This window comes from Nematostella vectensis, chromosome 5, assembly GCF_932526225.1.
Source record: "Nematostella vectensis chromosome 5, jaNemVect1.1, whole genome shotgun sequence".
Lineage (NCBI taxonomy): Eukaryota > Metazoa > Cnidaria > Anthozoa > Actiniaria > Edwardsiidae > Nematostella > Nematostella vectensis.
The window spans coordinates 11,929,076-11,953,044 of NC_064038.1; the positions used below are offsets into that span (position 1 = coordinate 11,929,076).

Here is a 23,969-nt window from a genome sequence, read left to right on the forward strand (position 1 = left end):
AGCGGGTTTCAAATTATTATTCAGATAATACTCTAACGATACAAGTATTTGAGTTAAGCTGCTTTCTATGCTTATTATTTAAACTTTTTGGAATCCTTTAGCAAACTTTCCCCGCCTCGGCACCAAACTCTCCGCGACCGTCACAGTTCAGGATAACGACGATGCGAGTGGAGTTATCAGTTTCAAGACCACCTCAATGCGCATGCCCGAGAATGCCACATCCGGCAACACGCGGGTCGTGACACTCGAGGTGCAACGCACCCGGGGTACCCTAGGGGAAGTCTCTGTACTCGTCAGGAGTGTTGGGGGAGGTGAGGGATGGACCTCCTCGGCTAGTCCCCAGTCTCTGCGCGATCAATTGAGTCAGAGATCTCAAGATAATAATGCGACTGTTGGGAATGACTACGTTCAGCTGTACCAGATAGTTCGCTTCCCGGTAAGACTAGCAATATTAATACATCATTTTCAAGTATCCTTACAGTCATCTTTAATCCATATAGGGATTTTACGCTTTCTACCTAAGGTGTACAAAGCAGTTTTTAGGGGCAAGATATTTCCTCAATTGCCAACATCAAGAGATGTTCCCTGTTCGTGATTATGGAGAAAAGCCGTTCAATTAGATACTGTTGGTTTCTCGTATTTCTTTGTAATTCAATAACCAATACAACCATCTACAACGATTTATTGTTATATATTTTTGTTAAACTAATAGCTATCTTATGACATGTATCCCACTGTGTCCGTGTAAACATCTTATTAAAGCCGCATTGTCACCAGTTTTTTTTTTCCGGTCGATTACGTAACAATCTCGGATGATTTTTAACGGAAAACGCGAAAAATATTGCTAAATATTGAAAGCAGTGTGTTTATTGGAAGTTTCTTTGAGGATGTGACTGATAATTTACAGCGTATAGCCTGTTTAATATCTCGGATTTTAATAGATTCTTTTGTCTTTTGACGGTTGAGGTTTCCGTCGGACCTCCGGAAGTAAACTGGTGACACTGCGGCTTTAATACAATGTGTGTGTGTGTTTTCTCCCAGAGCGCATACCCAACCCCAGCTGGTGGCCAGACTCAGACTGTACAGCTCACAGTGATCGACGATGACTTGCCGGAACCAGATGAACAGGTTTATCTGTTCCTTTCAAACGTGACTGGTGGAGCACGGCTTGCCACAAACTCCGATAATTTACAGGTGAGAGACTTTGTTTGTTATTTAGGGAGTGTAGAAATAGTCGGTAGAAATAATGACCACAGAATATAAGCTTTTAGCTTTTCTACTGAGTTGCTGCGTGATGTAACGTAACATACGGACAAAGTAGTACGTTTACACAAAGCACATATACATCCTATTGCACCTAGAAGACTGCGGTCGTTTATTCAGACACAGTGGTACGTTTACACACAGCACATATACATCCTATTACACCTAGAAGCTACGGTCATGTATATATCCTGAAATGGTAAAAGGTTGTCAGCACTGATGCGTTTGTTACTACAAACTAAGCGACAACATTCAATACCCGTTTGTTCCATTACTGTTTTACTATTCGCGCTAATTGACTGACTGGCTTTAACTCGTGTGTGGCATAGGTCAGAATGAATGCGCAGGAGAATATAATTTGACTCTCTACTGGGCAGTCATAATACCATTATTCCTTTTCCCCTAGACCTGGTCGGTGGTGACTATTGAAGGCAATGATCTTATGAATGGTGAGGTCGGCTTCGTAGCGGGTTCACAGGCTGCTACCATTGACGAGGACGGACTCGCAAGTGGTAAGTGCAATATTCTTTATAAAAAAGAGGACAGTTTAAAAAACCCCAAAGACATTATACACTAACACTCAGTTTTAGATACCTATATTTATCGAACACTTTCAACAGCCCCGTTACATCATTCGCTAGAGCCGCACACCATTTTCCGCACACCCACACCATTTTCCAGTGAGTGTATTAGTCACTAATGCAGGCTTTATTTACCGGCAACTAAGCTTTCTCCAGAGGTTCTATTGTCTTTGGTCTCAATACTGGCTTTTTTAGTGTCATTTACTGATGACTCTATTTTGTCTCGCAGCTACTTTAAAGGTTGAGCGCATTGGTGCAACATTTGGTACGGCCTTGGTAAGTAAAGTTTGCTGAGTAACCTTTTTTTTATGTGAAAACACAGAGGTCTTGTCACAGGAAACCATAACAGGGCCTTAAAGTAACAATACATGATTTAAATCCGATACGTTTTACTCAATATTCGATTATAATATTATTGTTGTTTGCTTGAATGAGCCTATGGATATGATGCTTTGCGTTATTCTGTATTGTCCAGAAGCCTCAAAATGTATCGTGGTTGGCCGCTTTTTTAAACTTATTGGTCATGTCGTGACTATTTTTTTTCATTAGTGACTCTGTATCATGCTCATGTTTGTCGCATGTTGTTGTTACGGTTGTCGTTTTTGGTGGTTATTATTATTGTCGTTGTCTCTTTGTCTTTTCTTCGAATCTCCTTGATGAAATGTTATGTTCCTTCTCTGCCTTCTAAAGCTACCTCTATGCCTGTCTTACTGCCTTGTGACAGAAATGGTACGTAAACATTCTTGTTTCCTTCCTTCTCTCCAATCTCATGTATCTAGTGTATTTATCATTAGCAGTTTTGGTGTTGATAGTTGTCTATGATGTTGATGTAATTCGAAAGACGGCGTTGTAGCAATTTTGTGACAGCAAATGTTTAAAAGTTGGTGTGACGGTGATGGTGATGGTTTAGGTGGTGATGATGATAGTGGTGATAATGATGGCAATGGTGATGATGGTGGTGGTAGTGGTGATGGTGACGGTGATGGTTGTGGTGATGATGGTGGCGGGGAGGGCGTCCTTAAATGGTGATGGTAGTTTTGAGTGCGTTTTGAATTCAATAAGATTATCTTAAATCCTTGCTCTACCTTTTTAGGTTTTGTGGCATGTTCGGGAGGCAGAAAAGCGACCAGAGCTTGTCGCAGCCGAAGGCACGATCACATTTAGCCCAGGTGTCCGAGAAGTGGACCTTGTCATCAGATTGAATCAGGACAATGTAAGTACTGTGCCGGCAATTACTCTTACGTTTTCTTGATTTTATGCATTTTACTGCGTATTTCGATATTCTTCGAACTCTCACCGACGATATTCAAAAGGTAAGTCCCCTTTCTTCTTTTATCATTCAAAATCATTGAAGTGTTTTCATTGTTAATACTGAAAGGGTTTCCAATCACGCCACCTCTCCGCAAGCTGCAATAAAGAAGCACCAAGTGTAATCCCGTTTATGTTTGAATGACGGAAGCCAGAAAGCGGTTTAGCATTTGGAAATCGTAGAAACGGACTATATAAATTACAAAATACAAAGCGCATTACAGCTTCCGTCAGTCGGTACCCTCGAAATGGCTTTTTTTTTTTTTCAACTTTCCTCGCGCCGTCTCATCGGAATGCGTTGGCCAATTTAATGGTATCGAATCTATCAATGGTATCAAAATTCTATTCTAGAAGGTAGTCCATCAACATTTGCCAGCCGTTCGAACCTACCTATTCTCTCCAATCTGACTATTGAAGATGTTCCCTTTGATTAAACGTTAATAAAAATCTTTTCAATGCCGTCTACCCTAAATTGTCTCGTGTTGTGCCCCAGACTCCAGAGTTTCAGTACGAGTTCCACGTGGATCTGGTTCAACTGCTAAACACACAGCAGGCTCGCATCAAGCCTAGCGCACGATCTGCCGTGATCACGGTATTGCCGAGTGACTATCCCTATGGTCTGGTCGGGTTTGCCCCCGCCGCACTGTAAGTAGTACATTTTATTGCTCTGAAAGAACACTTCTACGTGTTCATGTCTGCTTTGGTTTGCTCTTCAAGTACGTTAAAACATTTTGGAGTACACCTTATTAAAAAATGTTGTCGGTGCAGATGCCCAATGGCAAATGAATAATGGAAGTTTTGCGCCCGAAAGTAACCACTGATCTAAGAATATTTATTCCAAATGCAGAAAAAAATATTGTACGATTGTAAAAATTGTACAATTATCCATTAACGGTCATTAATTTTTGGTTCTGGCATCGCTGGAACTTATTTATTACCTTTGTTCTTACAAATAATTAGTACCCATAACCACCTATCGGTCGTAGAACTGCCATTAGCCATTTGCCATTCGCTGTTTGCACTGGCAGCGTTTTTTTCTTCTTTCCTTTGCTTATATCGTATTTTACCCTCGGTATTTGCAGTTACACGGCTGTCAACCTAGAGACAACAGAGGTCTCCCTAGACGTCGTCCGTAGTCAAGGGAACACTACTGACGTCACCGTGACGTATCAGACGCAGATGCTCCCAGCCAGTTCTAACGAGGCTGGTGTGAGCACGGCTCAGGCAGTCGTTGGCAGGGATTATCAGCGGCCAGTATCACTATCAGTGCGCTTCAAACCCGGAGAGGTGAGCATTTCTACGAGGTCATGCTGACAGATAAACCAATAGCACTGTATAACATTGAAAAGAATGGAGAAACATAAATACTTCTTCACGTCTTTATAGGCTTCAAGTTCAATTACTTTGAAATGCAGTCAGAGTTTTCTAAAATGTTATCCAAAAGCCTAAAATTAAGCTTTTTTTTTTCGAAGAGAAGAGACCGATGTGAAGGGGTGCGCGCTGTCTGAACCAAAGACCCCCTTCCCCCCACAACCTGATATTTATTGACTGTTAAACCCTCTCCTCCTTCCTCCCTCCTACCAAAAAATGCTCCTTTACTAACACCGTTATATTTATTGACTATTAGACGACACAAAGAGTGAAGGTAGCGCTGACTCCTGAGACCCCGTCAGCAAGTCAGTACCCGAAAGCCTTCAGAATAGTCATCCTTAACGCCTCAAGCCAGGCAATGTAAGTACCGCCCACTGACTCTGCCTTTAAAAAAGGCCTCGAGCCAGGCAATGTAAGTACCGCCCACTGCCTCTGCCTTTACAAAACGCCGCAATCCAGGCAATGTAAGTAACGCCCACTGACTCTACCTTTACAAAACGCCTCAAGCCAGGCAATGTAAGTACCGCCCACTGACTCTGCCTTTACAAAACGCCGCAATCCAGGCAATGTAAGTACCGCCCACTTACTCTGCCTTTACAAAACGCCTCAAGCCAGGCAATGTAAGTACCGCCCACTGACTCTGCCTTTAAAAAAGGCCTCGAGCCAGGCAATGTAAGTACCGCCCACTGCCTCTGCCTTTACAAAACGCCGCAATCCAGGCAATGTAAGTAACGCCCACTGACTCTACCTTTACAAAACGCCTCAAGCCAGGCAATGTAAGTAACGCCCACTGACTCTGCCTTTACAAAACGCCGCAATCCAGGCAATGTAAGTACCGCCCACTTACTCTGCCTTTACAAAACGCCTCAAGCCAGGCAATGTAAGTACCGCCCACTTCCTCTGTCTTCACAAAAGGCCGCAATCCAGGCAATGTATGTAACGCCCACTGACTCTGTCTTCACGAAACGCCTCAAGCTAGGCAATGTAAGTACCGCCCACTGACTCTGCCTTTCTAAAACGCCTCAAGCCAGGCAATGTAAGTACCGCCCACTGCCTCTGCCTTTACAAAAATAAAACGAGCTGGAAGCAGTACAAAAAAAAAAAAATTGTAATGATAAAATAAAATTAAATTTCGCTCAGACTCAACACCCCAAAACTAAGTTCAGCTTATCTCAGGACTAGCCTTGTAATGCTTAACGATAACTTAACTTAATTTAACTCAAAAGTTAGATGGTCAATATCCAATGTCATTATTCTTAATCTATTACAAAGCCGTAACTCCTTTTTAATGTTGTATTGGTCGGTAACATTACAAGTTTCAGAGTACCATCATCATAATTATTGTCCAACCTTTCGTGGCTGTTTTGCTTCATCTGGTAGTGTTATCCATGTGAAGAATCCGTTTGTCTAACTTTTTTTTGCTTTATCTGGCAGCGTGAATGGTGCCCAGAGCAAAGCCATGGTTATTATTTCAAACAACAAGGAGACAACACAACTATTGAAGCTGAGAGCTGCTTCTAAGATTTCTCCTCTCACAGACGAAAATATCAACCAGTAAGTAGCTAAACCCTGTACTGTCTGTCGAAAAACATTATGCGATTCTAGTCTATGGTTTCTATGAAAGCAAAGCTATCGTTGCAAAATTGCGGTGCGTCTTCTCCCAACCCGTTTTGCATTTCTTTTGTGTAACATATTTTGCGTTTCCCTGGATGACTGAAGCTAGATGGGCCTAGGATAAAACTGTAGGCTTAGGCGCGCTTTCGGATTTCGCAGATACCAAACGCTCAAAACTCGACTGATTTATCGTTTTAAAACTTGGTGTAAAATTAATTTTAGTCAATATTACTGCGCACTCTGGTTGTTGTTTACCACTCAGTTGTCGAAATAGAAATTGAATGAACAATAATTGCCTTATTAATATTATTTGTCCTGACACCTTTTCTCTGCAGAATTCTAGCGGATCTGAAAAATTCTGTCCGACGCCCTCCGTTAAACAACGACCAACTCACTCTCACGAAAGATACCATTAACGAGATTCTTGATGACAAGAAGACAAGACCAACCGCGTCAGAGCAGAGGTGAGCTCATACTGTGGAATGTTTGCTGACATCTAAGAGCCTCTGTCTACAGCCACACCTTTATTAGGGTTCTCAATAACTTATACAAAAACCAACCTCGATTATTAAATAATCATGTTATTGTCGTGTATACTGTTAGCATAGAAATTTTTTCAAGGTATTCCTTGGTGTTACGAAGAGCTTTGTGTTTGGTGCTCAATGCTTTTGTACTCTATTTCATTGTCTCGTTCTAAGGTCTATGTTTTTGGCTTTTGTTCCATTGTGTTTTTGGTGCTGGTGCTTCGTAACACCAAGAACCTTTTTCCAAAGATGTTTCGCATATTTCGACTTTGCATTTCGCAAAATAAAACCATAGCTATTAACGATTATTTTTATCCCAAAATATTATAAATGCACGTTTGTAAAGCCACACCCTCTAAATCTGCCTTAGATCTTCACATCCAAAGCTCTTACAAAGTGATCGTTGAAATGACTGTGTGTAATTTTCTTCTCTATTCAAACAGACTGCAGGAGATAACCAAGGCCACTCTGATGGACATCTTTGATGAGTTACTTGACCCTGCACGATCAGACACAAAGTACGTTTTCCTGTTGTCCGTTCTCTTATGCCTGGTGCACATTAGTAACATAACGACATAACAAAATAGGCGCGCACACTCTTATAAGCCCGAAATAACGACATGGACATAATGACATAAAAGAAAAAAAAAAAACATGTTTTTTTCCCCTTTTGTCGTTATGTTCATGTCGTTATGTTGGGCTTATGTTAAACCATTCACACTTGAACATATGAACATAAGGATGCACGCGCCTATGTCATTATGTCACTAGTGTGCACCAGGTATAAGGTTTTGTAGCCAGATAGCTTCTGCCTTCTTTCGTTTTTACCGCAATTCCGCAAAGCAGTTTTGTTGACCCGAAGACCTGTGATATCCCAAGCCTGTCTCCTACTCGGATTTCATCGGGATGTGGCAGGTTCCTTTATGAAGAATTGGGTTGCTACAATCATTGCTGTCAGAAAAGCTTATGACTATATTTTGGATCATATGTTTTTGCTGGGGTCCCTTAGACCTAGCTTAGACGCCGTTCTTTTTATGTAACGTTCCAAATGCAAATGCGTGCAAATTAACCAATTCGATTGTTCAATGATCGATTGCGTTTGGAACGGCACATGAAAAGAACGGCGTCTAAACTTGGCCTAAGTATTTTGCAGGAGTCGCTCCTAATCATATTGTAGCCGGTGTGTCTTTTATAAAAAAATATTGGTCCCTTATGATGTTGTTTACAACCGATTGTCGTATTTTCGCAGGAATCGCTCCTGGTCATATTGTATCCGGTGTGTTTATATAAAAAGTATTGATCCCTTATGATGTTGTTTACCAGCGATTGTCGTATTTTCGCAGGGGTCGGTCCGACTTGGCGCAAGTTTTTGAGCACTTCTCGTTCGCTCTAGCGTACGGACAGCCTTGCCCAACTTCCTCCCTTGGGCTTAAGGGGAAGCGAGCGTACTGCGACGTGTACAAGCGTGCACACTCCTCCCTCAACGGGCTTCAGATTAAGTCTGTGTGAGTACCGTACTGATAGAACCAGAGATTATTATTACAGTGTAACCACGATTGTAACGTAACCAGTGTAACCTATGTATAACGAAGTCCCTCGGTATAACGAACAATTTCCTTCCTTTAGCCCGGCCAAAATTACAGTTAAACTTATGCAACACAACCTCAATATAACGAACCCTCGACATAACGAACACATTTCTCCAGTCCCTTGGAACTTTCTTAAATCGAGGTTCTACAAACAGCGCTTGTGTTACATCGACGGTTTTCAGAGCTACTTGTAGAATTCTACCCAAAACTTTCGTTATCTTTAGCTGTTGATGCTGTTGTTGTTGCTGTTTTAGTTCAATTCCTCGGTCATTGTGTATTATTGATAATTTGTTTGTCTTAAAATCCTAGCACTGGCAAACACTATTTCACCTACCCGTCCAATCTCTATCCCGTACCAATAAGCTCCGCTGAACCTGTGGAGTGCGGCGAGGCTCATTTTATCGAGTACCACAATTCGCATTGGTTCACGGGCTCTGTTGTCAACAGCAAGGTCAGTGATGTTACCATAGCGATATGCTTTGGTATTCTGAAGGCGCGCGGGAGACCCGAACATCGGGCTGTATTTTGGTGAATAGCCCAGTTTCGAGTTCCGTTGTGCCTGCTGGTCATAGGCACAGAGGACGCATAAATACAGTGCAAGCCTCGGTTTCAATTGAATCGATTGCAAATACCAGCGGGATCATGAAGTATTCACAGGTTTTTTGCATTGTTTTATTCCAAGTTCCAGAGGATTCTCGCTGGTATGCGCATGAAATTGCCTCAAGGCGAGGCTTACAATGTATTTATGCATCCTTAGTCTGTAAGTCCAGCGGTCATAGTGGAACTAGAAATTGGGCTATTGTCCCTGTTTACTTATTCTGACCGCCTTGATCTGTTTGATCCAAAGGTCCTTTCCACCTCGGTAAACGATTCGAGTGCCCTAAACAAAAACAAAGAGCCATTTACCTACGTCATCTACAGCGGCAATAAGCGCGTCACACCTATGGGTGCCAAGTAAGTCACTCGTCACGTAATCCAGGTGCAGTCACGCAACAGCCGCATAAAAGTGCACATCAACCATATGTAGGCAGCAAGCGCATGACAGTGTTTTGGGCCAATTATGTTACACATTTGATGTTCTGTCACGACAAATGCACAAAATAGCTCATCGCATACCATAATGTAACGCAACAGCCGTGTGACCAATGAGGTAAAAGTAATTCACTCATCACACATTCCATGACTATTAAATAACAATCGCATGAAACCGGGGACAAAAAAAGAAAAAAAAGACGGATTTGCCTGTAACATTGATGGTTACCTAGATAGTCAGGCGTCACCTTTTCATTTTGCTATAACGCACCCAACAACCTGTGGCCAAGGTTATTGACACATTCGTATTCTATGTGCTAAACGTTCTTCTGTTAATACGTGATTGAACTCTACGCATTTATAGTTTGGCTTCAACTTGAAGTGACACAAGATTCACATTGCTCGCACCTTTACACTATTTTCCTCATCCCAGGTGTGTCTTCTGGGATTTTGACAAGTCTGTTTGGAGTACTTCAGGATGTATGGTCAAGGTACGTACGTGCCTCGTAGATAGTCTGTAATCTCATATGTGGTATAACCAGAAAGACTACAGGCAAGCTGTAAAAAAAAACTAGATGGTCTGCGTAGGCGTGGTGTAGACAAGGTATGAATCAACACAAGGTTGAAAAGGTATGTTAAACGCCTCTGTGAAACAGAGTGGTAGCGCTGACGTCGGAGCAATGTATATATATATATATATATATATATATATATATTTTTTTTTTTGCTCCGAGGAAGGGCTAACGCTCGAAACGTCAGTGCAACCACTCTGTTTCAGAGAGGCGTTCAACATACCTTTTCAACCTTGTGGTGATTGATACCTTGTAATCTTATATGACTCGTACTTTCTGGCGATGTCAGTGCCAGCCGTTTATCTTTGTATAACTCCCATTCTCTCCCCATTCCCTCCACATATATCTTATGTATTTTACCGTTTCCCCAGAGTGACGAAAAGGACTTTGTTGAATGTCAGTGCACCCACATGTCTAACTACGCAGCGCAAGGACAAAGTGACGACCGTGTCGGTTACACGACGTATTTTTACGCCGCCTGCTTTGTTTGCCTTGTAAGTATCTACCATTATGTCCGTGTTCAAAGGCGGCTGACAGGAGCTGCGTGACATGTGCCACGGTTAATGTAGATTAACTAAAATTGCGTTAAAGTGGGTCACAGAAATTAAAGTCGATAAATCCGACATGCGTTACAGTGGGATAAGAGAAAGTTAAAGACTATGAAACAGACTTAGTAACCAATCATAAGAACAGTAAACCGAGCACGAACATTTTACTTTTTTAGATTTCTCGGCCCAATGTCGAAGAGAGTTCATTCGCTGCCCCATTATTCCGCACCAGTCCCCCACTAACATATCCCTTACGTCACCACAGGGTGCCTTTGCGCTGGCATTGTTGTCCCATCTTGCCTGCTCTGTGGAAAACCTGTTTTCAGCCAAGCTCCTGATGCACATGTTTTTCGCGTGTATGATAGCACAGGTACAATAACACATTATTTACAGTCGATACTTCAACCTGTGTTGAAGTAACCTGTGTACGACCTCTTTACTGACATTTACTCTTCCTTTTTATGATGCCTGATGCCTGATAATGATCTTAATGCACTTTCTCCTCAGCTCATGTATGTAATTGGGGCGTACGTAAGCTCGACCCAGGCCGTTGTAAACGAGAGTCCCGCGGTCCGTTGCTCGGTGCTTGGGGTCTTTATCCACTATTTCTACCTTTGTCAGTTCTCATGGATGTTCGTGCAGGTGAGATGCCTGTAGAAAAAAGATATTTTTGTCAAAACATTGAAATCTTTCGAGCTAAACACGAGAACACTTTTTCTCCCCATGAAACCTGAGACAAATTAATGACAATTTATTTAATTATGTAGGGATGGAATTTATGGAGGATCTTAGTGCTGAACGACGAACACACGGATCGCAAATACGTGCTCTTCTTTCTTCTCGGATGGGGTGAGTCTATAATACTTAACTCATATATTGATGTTGTTGTTGTGGTTGTTCTTGCTGGTGCAATTGTTGTTGCTGAATGATAGTGATGTTGTTGCTGCTGTTGTTGTTTATGTTGCTGCTCTTGTTGTGTTGTTGTTGGTGATGAATTCGCTGTTGCTGTTGTAGCTGATGATGTTACTGATGCTGTTGTTTTTGTTCATGCTGATGCAGTTGTTGTTGTTGGGGATGATGACGATGCGCTGTTGCTTTTGTTCATGTTGCTGCTTTTCTTGTATTGTTGTTGATGTTGCTGTTGTTCACGCTTCTGCTTTTGTTCATGTTATCGTTGCTGCTGCTGTTAATGTTGTTGCCTCTGCTGTAATCTTATGATTATTGATACTGCTGCAATTGTCTCTTGTCAATTGTTAATGGTTTTGGGACATTTCTCGTTACTTGGCGATTCGGTTGTTAGGCGCGCGCGTGATTATCCGGGAACTTCACACGTTTAGGCGGGAAAATCGAATGGCGGAAAAGCAATTTACGCGCGCACGATATTTTTAGCTATGAAAAGAAACGCCCGAAACTGGCGAGAAAAAGGTAATAGAACAGCAAATACTGTAATACAAAAATAGGCGAGCATGATTTTTCACTAAGGGCACCTACTTAGCGACCTGAAGTGCTGATTTGAGCAGGAAAATGTTTTTTCAATGCATATTTCACTTTTCATTTCAGGAGAAACGTCGATATTTCGACAACAAAATTCCATCACAACATTCGCGTTAGCAACCAGGCTTTATCACAAAATTCCATTGCGCATGGGTAGATGATTCTACTTTTGGTTTTCGTTTCCAACTCTATAATCTTTGCAAAGTACGGACGGGTCTCGATTTTTTCAGGCAGGGAATATTCACCTAGTTGCCGTCTACAAAACTACGTCTCGATTTCCCGAAATTTTGAAAATTAAAGAAGTTTCCATAAAAATGGAAGCTGTTCAAACATTTTATTTTTTAGCGGAATCCAAAACGCATAAGAAACTTTGTAGGCACCATCATAAATAATGTTATAAAGCTGCATTTATATTTGCAGATACTTCAACAGCTATCGTTATAGATTTTTTCTATTGTGACGTAATCACATAATGTCATCACCTGATGACGTCATCAAAATTTAGATGTTCATAAACAATTATGTCATGTCTAAATGCATTCCATTTCACAAATGTTTGGCGGATTTATAGCGGCTGGAAGTTTTCGTAGCAATGGCCCTCAGAGAAATGTTCCAACACCCTTAATATTTTCTTCTATCGTTTTTGCTGCTGCTATTATCGTTTTTTTTTTTTTTTTTATTGCTATTGTTTCTGTTGTTGTCGTTTTATCGCCTTCGTTGTTGCTCGTTGAGTTTTGTATTTACATCTGCCTGTTCTCACCACCCACCTGTTTAGGCATGCCTGTCGTGGTCATTGTCCTGTACATCGTGGTTGCTCAAGCCGCGTTTTCATGGCCTTTCACGGACATGTACGGCGACGTCCACCAGAATGGAGACATGTGAGTGAATTCCGCTATAATAAATAGCGGAATAAATAACAAATAATATTGTTTGATAAATATGATGGTACTCGGGAATAAGAAATATTCAGAACATTTGAGATATGATTTATGCTTCATATAGAGCTCTTGTCAGCCACACCTTTGCTGTCAAACAAATTACGAAAAATAATGTGAAAAAATCTCGAAATAACCATCTTAAAAGAAAGTTTTAAAATTTATGTGCCAAATTTTAATCGAAAATATCTTAATAGCTCCGCCCCAAGTCAACCGATGGAAATTGATTTTTAATCACACTTGGTATGACACACTGATGACTGGTAGAACAGGTTATTGAAAAGTCCCCTAATGGTATTTCTACCTAACGAGAGACTTGTTGTCCAGGTGTTTTATTCCTAACGCGTACGCAGCTCTCGCGTCAGCGGTGGCCCCTGTGCTGCTATTCCTGATGGGCGTGGCCGTGGTCTTTACTCAGGCCTACCAGGTCACTATGCAGTGGCGTTACTATGACGACATCTATAGAGGTCACTACAATATTAAGGGTGAGTTAGAATATAGATAGGCGTATAAGCTCACTATGATGACATTAATAATGTAACTAGAATATTTAAAGTATGTTTAAGGAAAGGATAGGCGTATAGGTTTATTTTAGCTAGTCATTACAATGTTAATGTTTAGTTAGATAGACGATTAAGCACACTATGGTGTCAATCATAGGCTAGTGCGGAAGGTACTTTGTTATCATATTGATTAAATCATGTAAAGTGGATTAACACCTTAAATGTTTAAAATATTTCAGAGGTGCGTCACGTGATCGCACTTTTCGTGTTTGTCACAATCACGTGGCTGTTCGCGGGACTTCACCTGGCGTATGGCTACCTGTGGATGATAATCGTGTTCGCTATTCTTGACATACTGCTGGTGAGTTCGAGTTTGCGTTATTGCGATGTCAGTCTCGCAACTTGTAACTTGTTCAATTCCATTTTGTTCCATGATGTTCCATCATTTATCAAGTGTTTCCTGATCACGTCCCCCTAATCGGGTCGTTGAAAAAAACCGTGGCCAACGAAAATCTCGTGACGTAGCCCCTTTTATATTGTATCTCTTTGATACGTGTGATCTTTGTTAGCATCTTTAGATTGAACCAAATGCTCTAACCCTAACCTGTATTAACCCCCCTCCCCGATAACTCCCATCACCTCTATACCCTTTTTTTTTTCAAATAAGACACTCTATTACCTACACTCTATTACCCACTCTATCACCCCCTCCCCACCTTTTTCTACGAAGTATGAAAGCATATAACGTAACATGTTCTCAAGAGTACATTTGATTATTATCTGGTTTAAGCATAAAGAGGACACCAATTGTTATTGTTATCGTAGAGATAGGCGTAATCTGCGTATCTGCGTAATCTGCGGTAATGTCTAGCATCTAAGACTACTGTAGGAGCCAAAATACCTCGTGTCAAAAGCTGGATTTTTAAATAAACTTTCTCTCTATTATTATTATGAGGGCCCTCCTCATGACCCAAAAATATAAGGCTGCCAGAGCTTATTAGAGCTTCTACTGGATATGGATTAATGCTGCACTTCGCTGGTAACTGAATATTTGTGATATCCGTGTGTTTCAGGGGTTATACGTATTCATCTTATACTTCATCCTACGGAACCAAGTCCGAGGCGTATTCAAGCAGACCTACGCGTTCCAGGGCGAGCCGCCACCCATTCAGACACACGACGACTTCTTCCGTGCACAGCAGAACAGTCTTGACCACAGCACTATCAACTCTAAACGACTAAAGCCGCGAATGTCCCCAGATGACCCGGTACGTAACATCGCCAGTGGTGCTTTCGAAGAATTCAAGACCGTTGGTCTGACTTGCGTGACAAAGATTGCGTGACATAGTATCTCCTAGTGTAAAAAATACTTTTAGTCAAGATATATACAAACTCCATGAAGAGGCAACCAGGTTTTCTAAGCACCTAAATTTTTAAACTTCATTCATCATTCACCCCGATTAAGACTTCTGAATTAATTAGCTTAGAAAACCTGGTTGCCTTTTCATTAGGTTAATATATATAACCGATAAATAGAGTCAATCAGCTCTTAGTTACCATAATTGCCAGGGGTATAGCTATCCCTGCATTACTTTACTGTATAATACAATTTAGTCATTTTTATTGAAGGATTGTTTGAGTTTGAGTTATTGAAAAGGATTTAGTTAACTGCTGAGATGAAATTCTCATTTGTATAGGGTTTCATAGCCTATGAAAATATGCGTTTGCAACGCATTAAGGATGACACAAACTCTACTCGTTGTAGGTTGTGCTTATCAGTCAGCGCCCACGTAACTTACCAACTGCTGGTCGCCTTCAAAACAAGCGCCTTGTTAGTCTCATTGGTCGCACATTATAGAATTATCCACTATTTTTGTCATTCACCATCTCTGTGGAAAGCGTGTTGATAAAAGAAGGAAACACCCCAGTCTTCATTGCGCCGCATTACAAAAAATGCATTAGTTTTGTTGTCGCACTTGTCGTTGCTGTTTGTTATAAATTTGATGTATCTGTGTAAGGGTTTTAAAACTAGTAGTTTTTGCATTTAAAAGTGATTTTCAGTTGCGCATTTTCATTGCGCAAGAATTTTTTAGATGCCACGCTAAGAATAGATACTATTCACCACACTTAACCAAAAAGCATGTTGTTAACCTAACTCATGACTAAATTGTGTTTGCAAATCTCTCACCCGCTCACTTGATCACTCTCTAGGTTGACTGGGACGAGCTGGACATGGGCGCCACTCCGAGAAGCAACCGGAAACTCATCGTCAACATGGATGACTCGAACTCCATTGGCCGGGTAAACGAGACGTACGAAGACGACATCGAAACCGATGACTTTGACGACCTGATCTTCGCCCTCAAGACTGGTGGTAACTTTGACGATTACACTCGAGATGAAAAGGATCCGGACTTTGATCTCGGACATGGCGACGAGCATTATGAGATGAGAAGGATCTCTATAGCAGACACCCACTTATGACCTGAATAATCATGCAGTGTGTAAAAGGGAAGGTCTGGATTATACTAAAGCACTCCAGAAAAGTAACAAAGGATTGGAATATATATGGAGTCAAAGGCATTAGCAAACATTCGGCCCAGATATTACCTGCATACAAGCGTTAAGAGTGCCGAAAACAGATATATTGTCGCCCGAAGCGTGACCCCTGAAATACGTACGCGCCTAGCAAATCCATCCACCTTTGCTTTGTTTGCGCGCCGTAGGATGCCTGACTACCCGGAATAACTACTCGTCGAAGAACACACTAGAAAGCCTGTTTTCAGGAAACATGTCAGATAACTTTTCTTGATAGAAAAAGTTATTCCGGTGGTTGTTGTCCAGGCATATTTTTTTTTTTTTAATATTATATGTACCTTTTTTGTTTAATCATGTAAACATCGCTTCGGCCTGGGTTTTAAAGTCACTTTAAAAAGGTAAACATATCTTTATATATAAGTAAAATATTAGGTGTGATACAAAAGCATATATAGGCTTTAATTTGCTGTGTTTTGCCGATGCTGTAATTATCTTTAAGGTGGTCCGCTTATATTTGCTTTGAAAATGATAATTGGCTTAGATGTCAGCTGCTCCATAACAAATAGGAGATTTTCATTTTAGTTTTTGTATTGTTCTATGATTATCATTTTCAAAATAAACTAGGGTTATCTGTTTTGTTGTAATATAATATTTTTATAAGCTTGTATTTTTTTCAAATTACACAAACCTGTAAATCACTGTAAAAAGAATAAAGATGACTGCGCAATTTTTTTCTTAGTTTTTTTAAGTTGTCTCATTTTTAGATGAAAAAAATGTAATTGCTATCTTCACATCCAATTTTAATTTCTCTATCCTTTTGAATTGTAATGTTATTCATTAAAATTAAATGAAAAAAAAAATATGTTTTCAGCATAAAAAAGGTACGCTATTGAGTTCAGGATGTCAATTACTTTGTCTAGCATCAGAATGTATTTTGGAGAGGTTTGGAAATATATTCCACGCAACCTGCGACGAAGGAAATGCAATTATACTCAAGAAAATGACATCTGAAAATATCCATTGGTGACATGGAAGATATGGAAGATAATGATCCCCTGCGATCATTCTACCCTTTAAAGTAAAGCGCCGTGAAGCGAAATACTCCAAACTAACATTAAAAATCACCAGATGGCCCTAGCAAACAGGGCGAGATTTTATTCTTTCACTACAACGCGTTTAGAAAAAGTAATCAAACATACTTTGTCGTGGTAACGGAATAGCTGTAAGAAAGGGGCACGTAAATGTATACATATTTGAAGTAACTTACTATCCGCAGCATAACATCGTTTGAAGCTCCTTAGAAGCCAACTTTATTTGACGCTCTACAAGAACCATCCATTGCAAACAAACCAGCCAAGTAAAAACCTAGAGTTAAGAAAATGAACGACACAAGGCTTTGTCCTGAGTATTTACAAACATACTTCGCCGAGCAATACGAGCCAATCAGTTGGGTGACTCGATCCGCTTATGTCACCGCCACCATCAACACCGTATCCGCCGTACCAGCGACCTTCCTGAACCTTCTGGTGATAGTAGCCATCCTCCGCTCTAACACCCTCCGGTCACCCTCCTTCCTGTTAATCTGCAGTATGGCGGTCAGTGATTTCATGGTAGGCGTGGTGCTTCAGCCGAGGTTTACGGTCCTCAGGGTGGCAGAGATCATGGGTGAATTTGGCCTGTACTGCAAGGCTGCTCAAATGGGGAGTGCTAACAGTGTAGGCATGTTAGTCTCAGTAATAACGGCGGCCTTGATAAGCATTGACCGATATCTTGCTCTGCATCTTCGAATGAGGTAGTTTCGCTTGTTATATATATTTTCTTTATCTATCTCTTGCAACTATAAACAGTCAAGCAAACTAGCTAGCGAGGAATTGACATTTCAGCATAATACCAATACTTCATTCCTTCATGGTCGTTTTTTAGAGGCAATTTCCTTTGGTGATATTTTCATTTTTTTTTTCGTTTGTGTTTGCACGAGCCCGCAGAGCGAGTGCAATTTGAGCTTTTTGAAAAACACTTGTCAAAAAAAAGTCGTATGATTACTTATTAATAATATACATGAAAAAAAATTCAACAGGAAATGACGCGCGTTTGAAGTCGACGGGCGTTTGGAAATCGTCTCCATTCGTTCGCTTCTACCAAATTTGAAATAAGTATCTAGGCGTTGTTCGTAGTTGCTCTCACTGCATAATTAGTTCAAACCCTAGAGCCGTCACGAAAAATGAATCTTTTGACGGTTTACTGCAAAGTCTGATGTCATCTGAGAAGTCAAATCCTCTCTCCAGCGGCCGCAAAGCTTGACACTGGTGAATGTATTTTGTTGCAGGTATAACGTGGTTGTGACGAGAAGCCGTGTAGTAAAGATGATTGTAATGCTGTGGTTCGTCTCAATTTGTCTTGGGGCGCTAGTACCGCTGATATCCATGCTGGTTTTTACTATTTTCCTCAACGCCATCGTCTCCATGCTAGTGCCGGTAATAGTTGTGTGCTACGTTAAGTGCTTCCATACTCTTAGACAGCAACGAAATAAGATTGGCGCAGCAAACATCCCCTTGCAGCGAGCTAAAGTCAGTGGTACCAATAGCAAAGGTTGGGTGGCACCGGCGTTGACCTCAAACCTTGGGACACAACAAAATACCATGCAGTGCTGCCTTGAAGACTACCTAGATAACGAGTCAAGCCTTGCTAGTGGGGTAGGACAGATATGTCCTAGCAACCAGGTCAACCATAAGATCCATAATAACCTTAGCAACCAGATCAGCCTTGAAAATCAGGGCAGACCAGGGGACGAGATCATTATTGGAATTGAGGTACGCCCTAGCAACCAGGTCAGCCCTAGAAACGAGGTCAGTCTTGAAAAGCAAGCGCACCCTAGCAGCCCTTTCAGACTTGGAAACCAGACTAGACCTAGTAACGACATCAACCTTGAAAACCAGGTCAACCCCAGAAACGAAATCTGTATGGTAAACGAGGCCTGCCCTAATAACGAGCTAAGCCTTAGTAACCGCACTAGCCCTATTAAACATGTCAGCCTTGGAAAAAAGATTATCCCTAGCAACCAATCCAAACATGGACATCGTAAACTAAAGAGAATTAATTTCAACATGAATCTAGTGAAGTATGAGAATGTATCCTTCACGATGCTTCTCATCATCATCAATTTGTTCATGTGCTACACTGTCTACCTTGTATTTCTACCGCTTCTATATTTCGCAATCGGTTACAATGGCACGGTCAAGTTTTGCAGCGATGTAGGCATGTTACTGGTCAGTATCAACTCTGCGCTTAATCCCATTATCTATTTAATGCGCATGCGTGAGATAAGGAACTCTATCTGGGCACTGATGCGAGAGCCTTGAAGATCTCCTTCACCATCGCAAAGGACGGTGCAAGGGAGCACGACAAAATGTGTCCTATTGAACGGGCGATTGATATTATTACGAAAATAAACCACTGTGTTATGCAACACCTCATGTGTGTTTGTTTTTTATTAGTTTGCTGTTGGGGGTGTGGGGCTCGCATTACGAAGTGGGTTACGCTTGTCAACAGGCAGGGTCTTTGTTCGCTTCATCGATTACAGACCGCCCGAAGATATCGGGTACGCGTAGTGCAGACAAAAGATGTACAAAGTGCGTCGCAAGCCTCGGAGAGGCGAGAAAAATAGAGGGGAGTGAAACCGTGGTGGGCGTGATTGCTCTAGCCAGTCAGAACGGCAGTTTCGGGGGGGGGTCTTCTCCCTATGCGTGTAGTGTTTCCTTGTGACGGGAAACGTATAAACAATTCCAAATAACCTTGCCGTGACAAGAAATCCTCCGCGAAGACGAACCAAAGAAATTTAAAGGACAATTAATTTTTTTTTCTCGCTTCCCCTCCTACTCTTCGTTTCATTGTGTCAGGGAGAGTTAGGTTAGAGTTAGGTTAGAGTTAGGTTAGAGTTAGGTTAGAGTTAGGTTTAAATACATGCGCGCTAGAAGTTTGAATATAGCGCGCAGATCAGGTTGCAATTTGGCATAGCAACATACTGTTTCACTCCCCGATCTACGGTAATTCTCTACCCCCGGAAAGGATTACAATATCAATTTTTTTAAAGAATTTCCGCCATCTTGGGTCCGCCATCTTGGATACGCCATCTTGGGTTCTTATGGCATTTGCAAAAGAAAAAAAAATATGAAATTATTACAAAAAAAGTAGTTGCATGCATGTATTTCTGCTCATAGTAACGATAAATGCATAATATTTTTAGTTTTTTGGAAACCTATGTGTGCGAAAACTGTTGTCATGATAACATGGAGCGTCTCCTCGACATGTCAATGGCATCAAAACGTCCGCCGATGATTCAGATGGCTTCTGTGGTTCAGAAGTTATGGCAATTTTCCCGGAGGGGGGCTTGAAGGATTACAGTCTGAATCCCCCCCACTGAGATCCCCCTGAGTCCCCCCACAGTCTGAATATGGTTAAGATGATAACAAAGCTTTTACATCACGAAATAGCGTATGTTTATAAATTCTCTTGGTTTCTGCCTTCGAGATTCTATAACTCACAAATGTAATATTCCGTCCATGGCTTTTTTACCAGATTCATTCCCATATCCCAGAGATTCAAAAGTCGAGAAATGCAATATAAAATAACCGAATTGCTAAAATGAACTCTATAAATACCTTGCAATAGCATACCGACATAGACATCCTCTGAAAAAAACCCTTCCTGCGTGCGTAAATCAGATAATTTTGGTTCAAAAGTTCAACATATTTGTAAACATCGTGAGCGGATCTCGCTACCCGGCCCTAGACATAGGATGTGATGCGCATGCTCGGACAAAAAATCACATTGTTGGCTATCCGCTCTAAATTATCAGTTACATCCTCAAAGAAACTTCAAATAGACACATTGCTTTTACAATTTTGAAATATTTTTCGCAATCAGAGATGATCGACCGGAAGCAAACTGTTCCGATGAAGATTGTGTTTAACTAGTTGTTATTTATTTATTTATTTTTTTGTAATTTTTAAATTGTAGGGAAAAATACACAATTTTGTGAATGACATTTTAGGTGAAATATAAAAGATCCCATTTTTTTTTTTAATTTATCGCTGTAGTCGCGTGGTTAATAACCGTAAAATTTTGACATTTCCCAAAAAGTGCGTTATCCAATTCTGCATTTATTCAAGGTTTGCTTAGGCAAGCAATCGTCAACTCATTGAACAGCCTGAAATCCCCATTTTGGTATTCATTTGCTAATGCTTCAATACTTGCTTACTCGAATGCGTCCTGAACACCTTGTTATTATAATAGCGTTGTGTGTCATTGACTCTAATTAGCACTAGGAAAAGTTTGAATTTGATATTCCGACCCTTTTTGCTTGAATGAAAACACCTTGAAAGCATCTGTGGATATTTTTAATTAAACAGAATAAAGGTAAGTATTTTACAAGATTCGTTCTTTGACGAATGCACTTTTATGCGCATTTTTTTTAAAACTGTTAAAACACTTCTTTTCTAAGAGATTTATTAACACACACTGCGTAGGTTTAAAGAGTTACGTAACTTTTAAGTTACGTTGGTTGTAGGTTATAGTAACAGGCGGTGCTGGCTACTTTGGATCTCGCTTAGGATACGCATTGTCAGAGAGAAGGGATTTTTAAAAAAAAAAAATGGCCATTTAAGACTGCAGTTTACAAAGAGATAGATTTTAGGGCAAATAAATGGATCTTTTGGTTGTTTTCGATAGTACGCATATTATTATATTTTTCTTCCGCAGATACTGGCATATGTGGGAAATGTTAAAAATGAGTTCCCTGGTTGTGACAAAGGGAGTTGAGCCTATTGAAAGTAGTTAACTTTTATCCTAATCAAAATTTATTTAACTATCCCCACTAGTCTTTAGTTAGTGTTTTTAGATGCTCAGAAGAAGCTCTTGCTCACAAGAAGATTTCTCCGCTCTATTGTCGTTCATCGCCAACGATTTTCGCCGACTGACGACAAGAAAGAAAACAGGGATTCGTCGATTGATTGATGTCATGACAAGATAAAAGAATTTAACCCATTGACTCCTGGCTTTTTTGGAGCTGAATTTACAAAAAACAGACTGAAAACAGATACCTCCCCCCCTATTCTGAGTTTTATACAGCCCGTCAAAGTCAAACACAGCTGCACCTAGTCAGCGGTATCCAAGCTTTCCAACAGTGCTTTGCGGTCCCCACTTTTAATCCCTCGTCGATGTGCTGAAGCCAGCACAAGTTGATGGTTGCTTGTATTTTTCATCAAAAATACAGCTATGAGCATATTAGGGGAGTGTCTCAGGACATCATGAAGTCTTTTGGGGCATAATTGAGTGCTTTGCTTATGGATATTTGCAAGCAAAGGTGGATTCATGATGATTTTTTCTTGTTTGGCTTTGCCCGGATGAGAAAATAATTTTCTAATGAATCACCACAGCTCTCCTAAATGCTGTCTTTTCTGAAACCAAATTGATTCCAAAATTGTTTACACTGCTATTCTGGGTCTGTATGGCCTGGAATTGATTCGTTTGGCTTCGGGGTGAAAAGACTTATAAAAAACCATCTGACTTTGGGGAGAGGAGTGTTGACTGGCCCTCCCCTCGTGAATTTTCCCCTGCATCTCCCAGAATGCTTTGCAATACGTAAACATATTTTCGTGGTTGTACAATCCTTCAAGGAATGGGCATTGTGTTTTGAGGCCAAGGAAATGTACCTGGAGGATCAGAATAAAGGTATCTATTTGTGTCTTGAGCTGTGTTTGCTGATCTCTCTCCCTTGTGTGGTATTTTGAGCGTTTTATTGAGAGGGGTGATTCTGCTTTTCTCTCCTTGTTCGATTTGAGATTTGTCAAAGAACCTGTGCTATTATTTGGCTTAAGAGTAGATGCCAACACCTTGGTTGGATGCATATCTGCAAGACCATTTATCCCTTAGACTGATACCTGAGTATCTTCATCTTGTTGTGTTTATTTTGAATTTATGAATTTTTTGGGTTGTGGGTACTTCCCAAAGCCGGTACAGGCCGGTTCAGGGGTCAATGTGTTAGTGATTTTAAAAGACTGCTGTAAACGCAAACGGCAAATCGCGAATGACAGTTTTAATACAGATCGCTGTTTATGGATATCAACCATTTGTTATACATTGTTATACATGGTTATACAACGGAAGACATTGATGAATTCCAAGAACATAACATAAGGGGTTAAACGATGGGTAAATCCGATACTTTCCGAGGCTCCGAGACCCGCGTTTCAGAATCCGAGCCCGTGCTTTTACGATAAAACTACGAAGGCATTTTTTTATCTGGTTATGGAAAGATATAAGCGGGGTCTGATTGCCATACAATCTTGCTAGAGTAGCAAAACTTTAAGGCTCAAGACTCTGGAGACTAAAAAAGAAAGGGGAAACCCATGGCCATAGTAACAATATATAAAATACATCGTGTTTAACAAAATTCGGGACCCTAAGAAAAAGTTTAAAATTCGAGAAACCGAGACCGTTGTAGAAACGAGACTCCGAGATCCCTAAAATATTGAAAAACAAAAAACGAGACTCCGATACTTGCGTAAAAAACGGCGAGATTCCGAGAATTTGCGAAATTATATCAACATTTTGGACCCTTATTTAGTTTATTTTTGGTACCCATCGCTACTCTTAACATACAGTTCTAAATACGCTTGCCCTTTCTTAACAAACATATAATACTTTGAAATCACTAGGTTGACAAATTACTGGGTCATTACCCTTTAGTTAAATTAGGACTTTCCCCACTTGTCAGGCAATTAGTCCATTGCGACCTTTCCCGACTGTCGGGCATTTAGTCTATCGCGGACCTTTCCCGACTGTCGGGCATTTAGTCTATCGCGGACCTTTCCCGACTGTCGGGCCTTTAGTCTATTGCGGACCTTGCCCGACTGAGGGAAATTAAGCCACAGCGTTTTAAATTATATCTAATTCCAACAACAGCAACAAAGTATTAAACAAGAACACAAAATGACGTCATCATGACGTCATTTAAGAACATGGTGGTGGTTATAAATAGCCTATCTTTCGAAACCTTTGTAAAGAACATCCAACATCCAAAGTTATCATAATCAGTTT

General features: G+C 40.8%; 2 protein-coding genes across 5 annotated transcripts in view; both read left to right on the plus strand.

Annotated features, from left to right (window-relative positions):
* The window catches only part of LOC5514167 (adhesion G-protein coupled receptor V1), a 61,738-nt gene extending 45,139 nt beyond the window's left edge, over window positions 1–16,599 (plus strand). For all 4 annotated transcript variants that reach the window (XM_048728288.1, XM_048728291.1, XM_048728289.1 and 1 more), the window contains 24 exons: window positions 102–436; window positions 1,042–1,194; window positions 1,670–1,775; window positions 2,074–2,120; window positions 2,938–3,057; window positions 3,646–3,797; window positions 4,235–4,439; window positions 4,780–4,883; window positions 5,958–6,077; window positions 6,473–6,601; window positions 7,105–7,179; window positions 8,005–8,166; window positions 8,560–8,701; window positions 9,098–9,204; window positions 9,716–9,773; window positions 10,226–10,348; window positions 10,668–10,772; window positions 10,910–11,044; window positions 11,170–11,251; window positions 12,672–12,774; window positions 13,159–13,316; window positions 13,574–13,695; window positions 14,408–14,602; window positions 15,546–16,599. In XM_048728288.1, coding sequence (XP_048584245.1) covers window positions 102–436; window positions 1,042–1,194; window positions 1,670–1,775; window positions 2,074–2,120; window positions 2,938–3,057; window positions 3,646–3,797; window positions 4,235–4,439; window positions 4,780–4,883; window positions 5,958–6,077; window positions 6,473–6,601; window positions 7,105–7,179; window positions 8,005–8,166; window positions 8,560–8,701; window positions 9,098–9,204; window positions 9,716–9,773; window positions 10,226–10,348; window positions 10,668–10,772; window positions 10,910–11,044; window positions 11,170–11,251; window positions 12,672–12,774; window positions 13,159–13,316; window positions 13,574–13,695; window positions 14,408–14,602; window positions 15,546–15,818 — 3,311 coding nt within the window. In that variant the 3' untranslated portion in view covers window positions 15,819–16,599. The remainder of the gene's footprint in view (window positions 1–101; window positions 437–1,041; window positions 1,195–1,669; window positions 1,776–2,073; window positions 2,121–2,937; window positions 3,058–3,645; window positions 3,798–4,234; window positions 4,440–4,779; window positions 4,884–5,957; window positions 6,078–6,472; window positions 6,602–7,104; window positions 7,180–8,004; window positions 8,167–8,559; window positions 8,702–9,097; window positions 9,205–9,715; window positions 9,774–10,225; window positions 10,349–10,667; window positions 10,773–10,909; window positions 11,045–11,169; window positions 11,252–12,671; window positions 12,775–13,158; window positions 13,317–13,573; window positions 13,696–14,407; window positions 14,603–15,545) is intronic.
* Window positions 16,600–16,753: 154 nt separating this feature from the next.
* On the plus strand, window positions 16,754–19,340 carry LOC5514168 (dopamine receptor 4). Its single transcript, XM_032383759.2, has 2 exons — window positions 16,754–17,664; window positions 18,199–19,340. The coding sequence occupies exons 1-2, from the start codon at window positions 17,252–17,254 to the stop codon at window positions 19,229–19,231; spliced, it is 1,446 nt and encodes a 481-aa protein (XP_032239650.2). The 5' UTR covers window positions 16,754–17,251; the 3' UTR covers window positions 19,232–19,340.
* Window positions 19,341–23,969: the final 4,629 nt, after the last annotated feature.

What these genes read in the sequence shown, in the direction of transcription:
- LOC5514168 (XM_032383759.2), top strand. Translation starts at nt 17,252, where the DNA reads ATGAACGACACAAGGCTTTGTCCTGAGTATTTACAAACATACTTCGCC. An exon ending in GCTCTGCATCTTCGAATGAG is followed by an intron (nt 17,665 to 18,198) that starts GTAGTTTCGCTT and finishes ATTTTGTTGCAG; the next exon opens with GTATAACGTGGTTGTGACGA.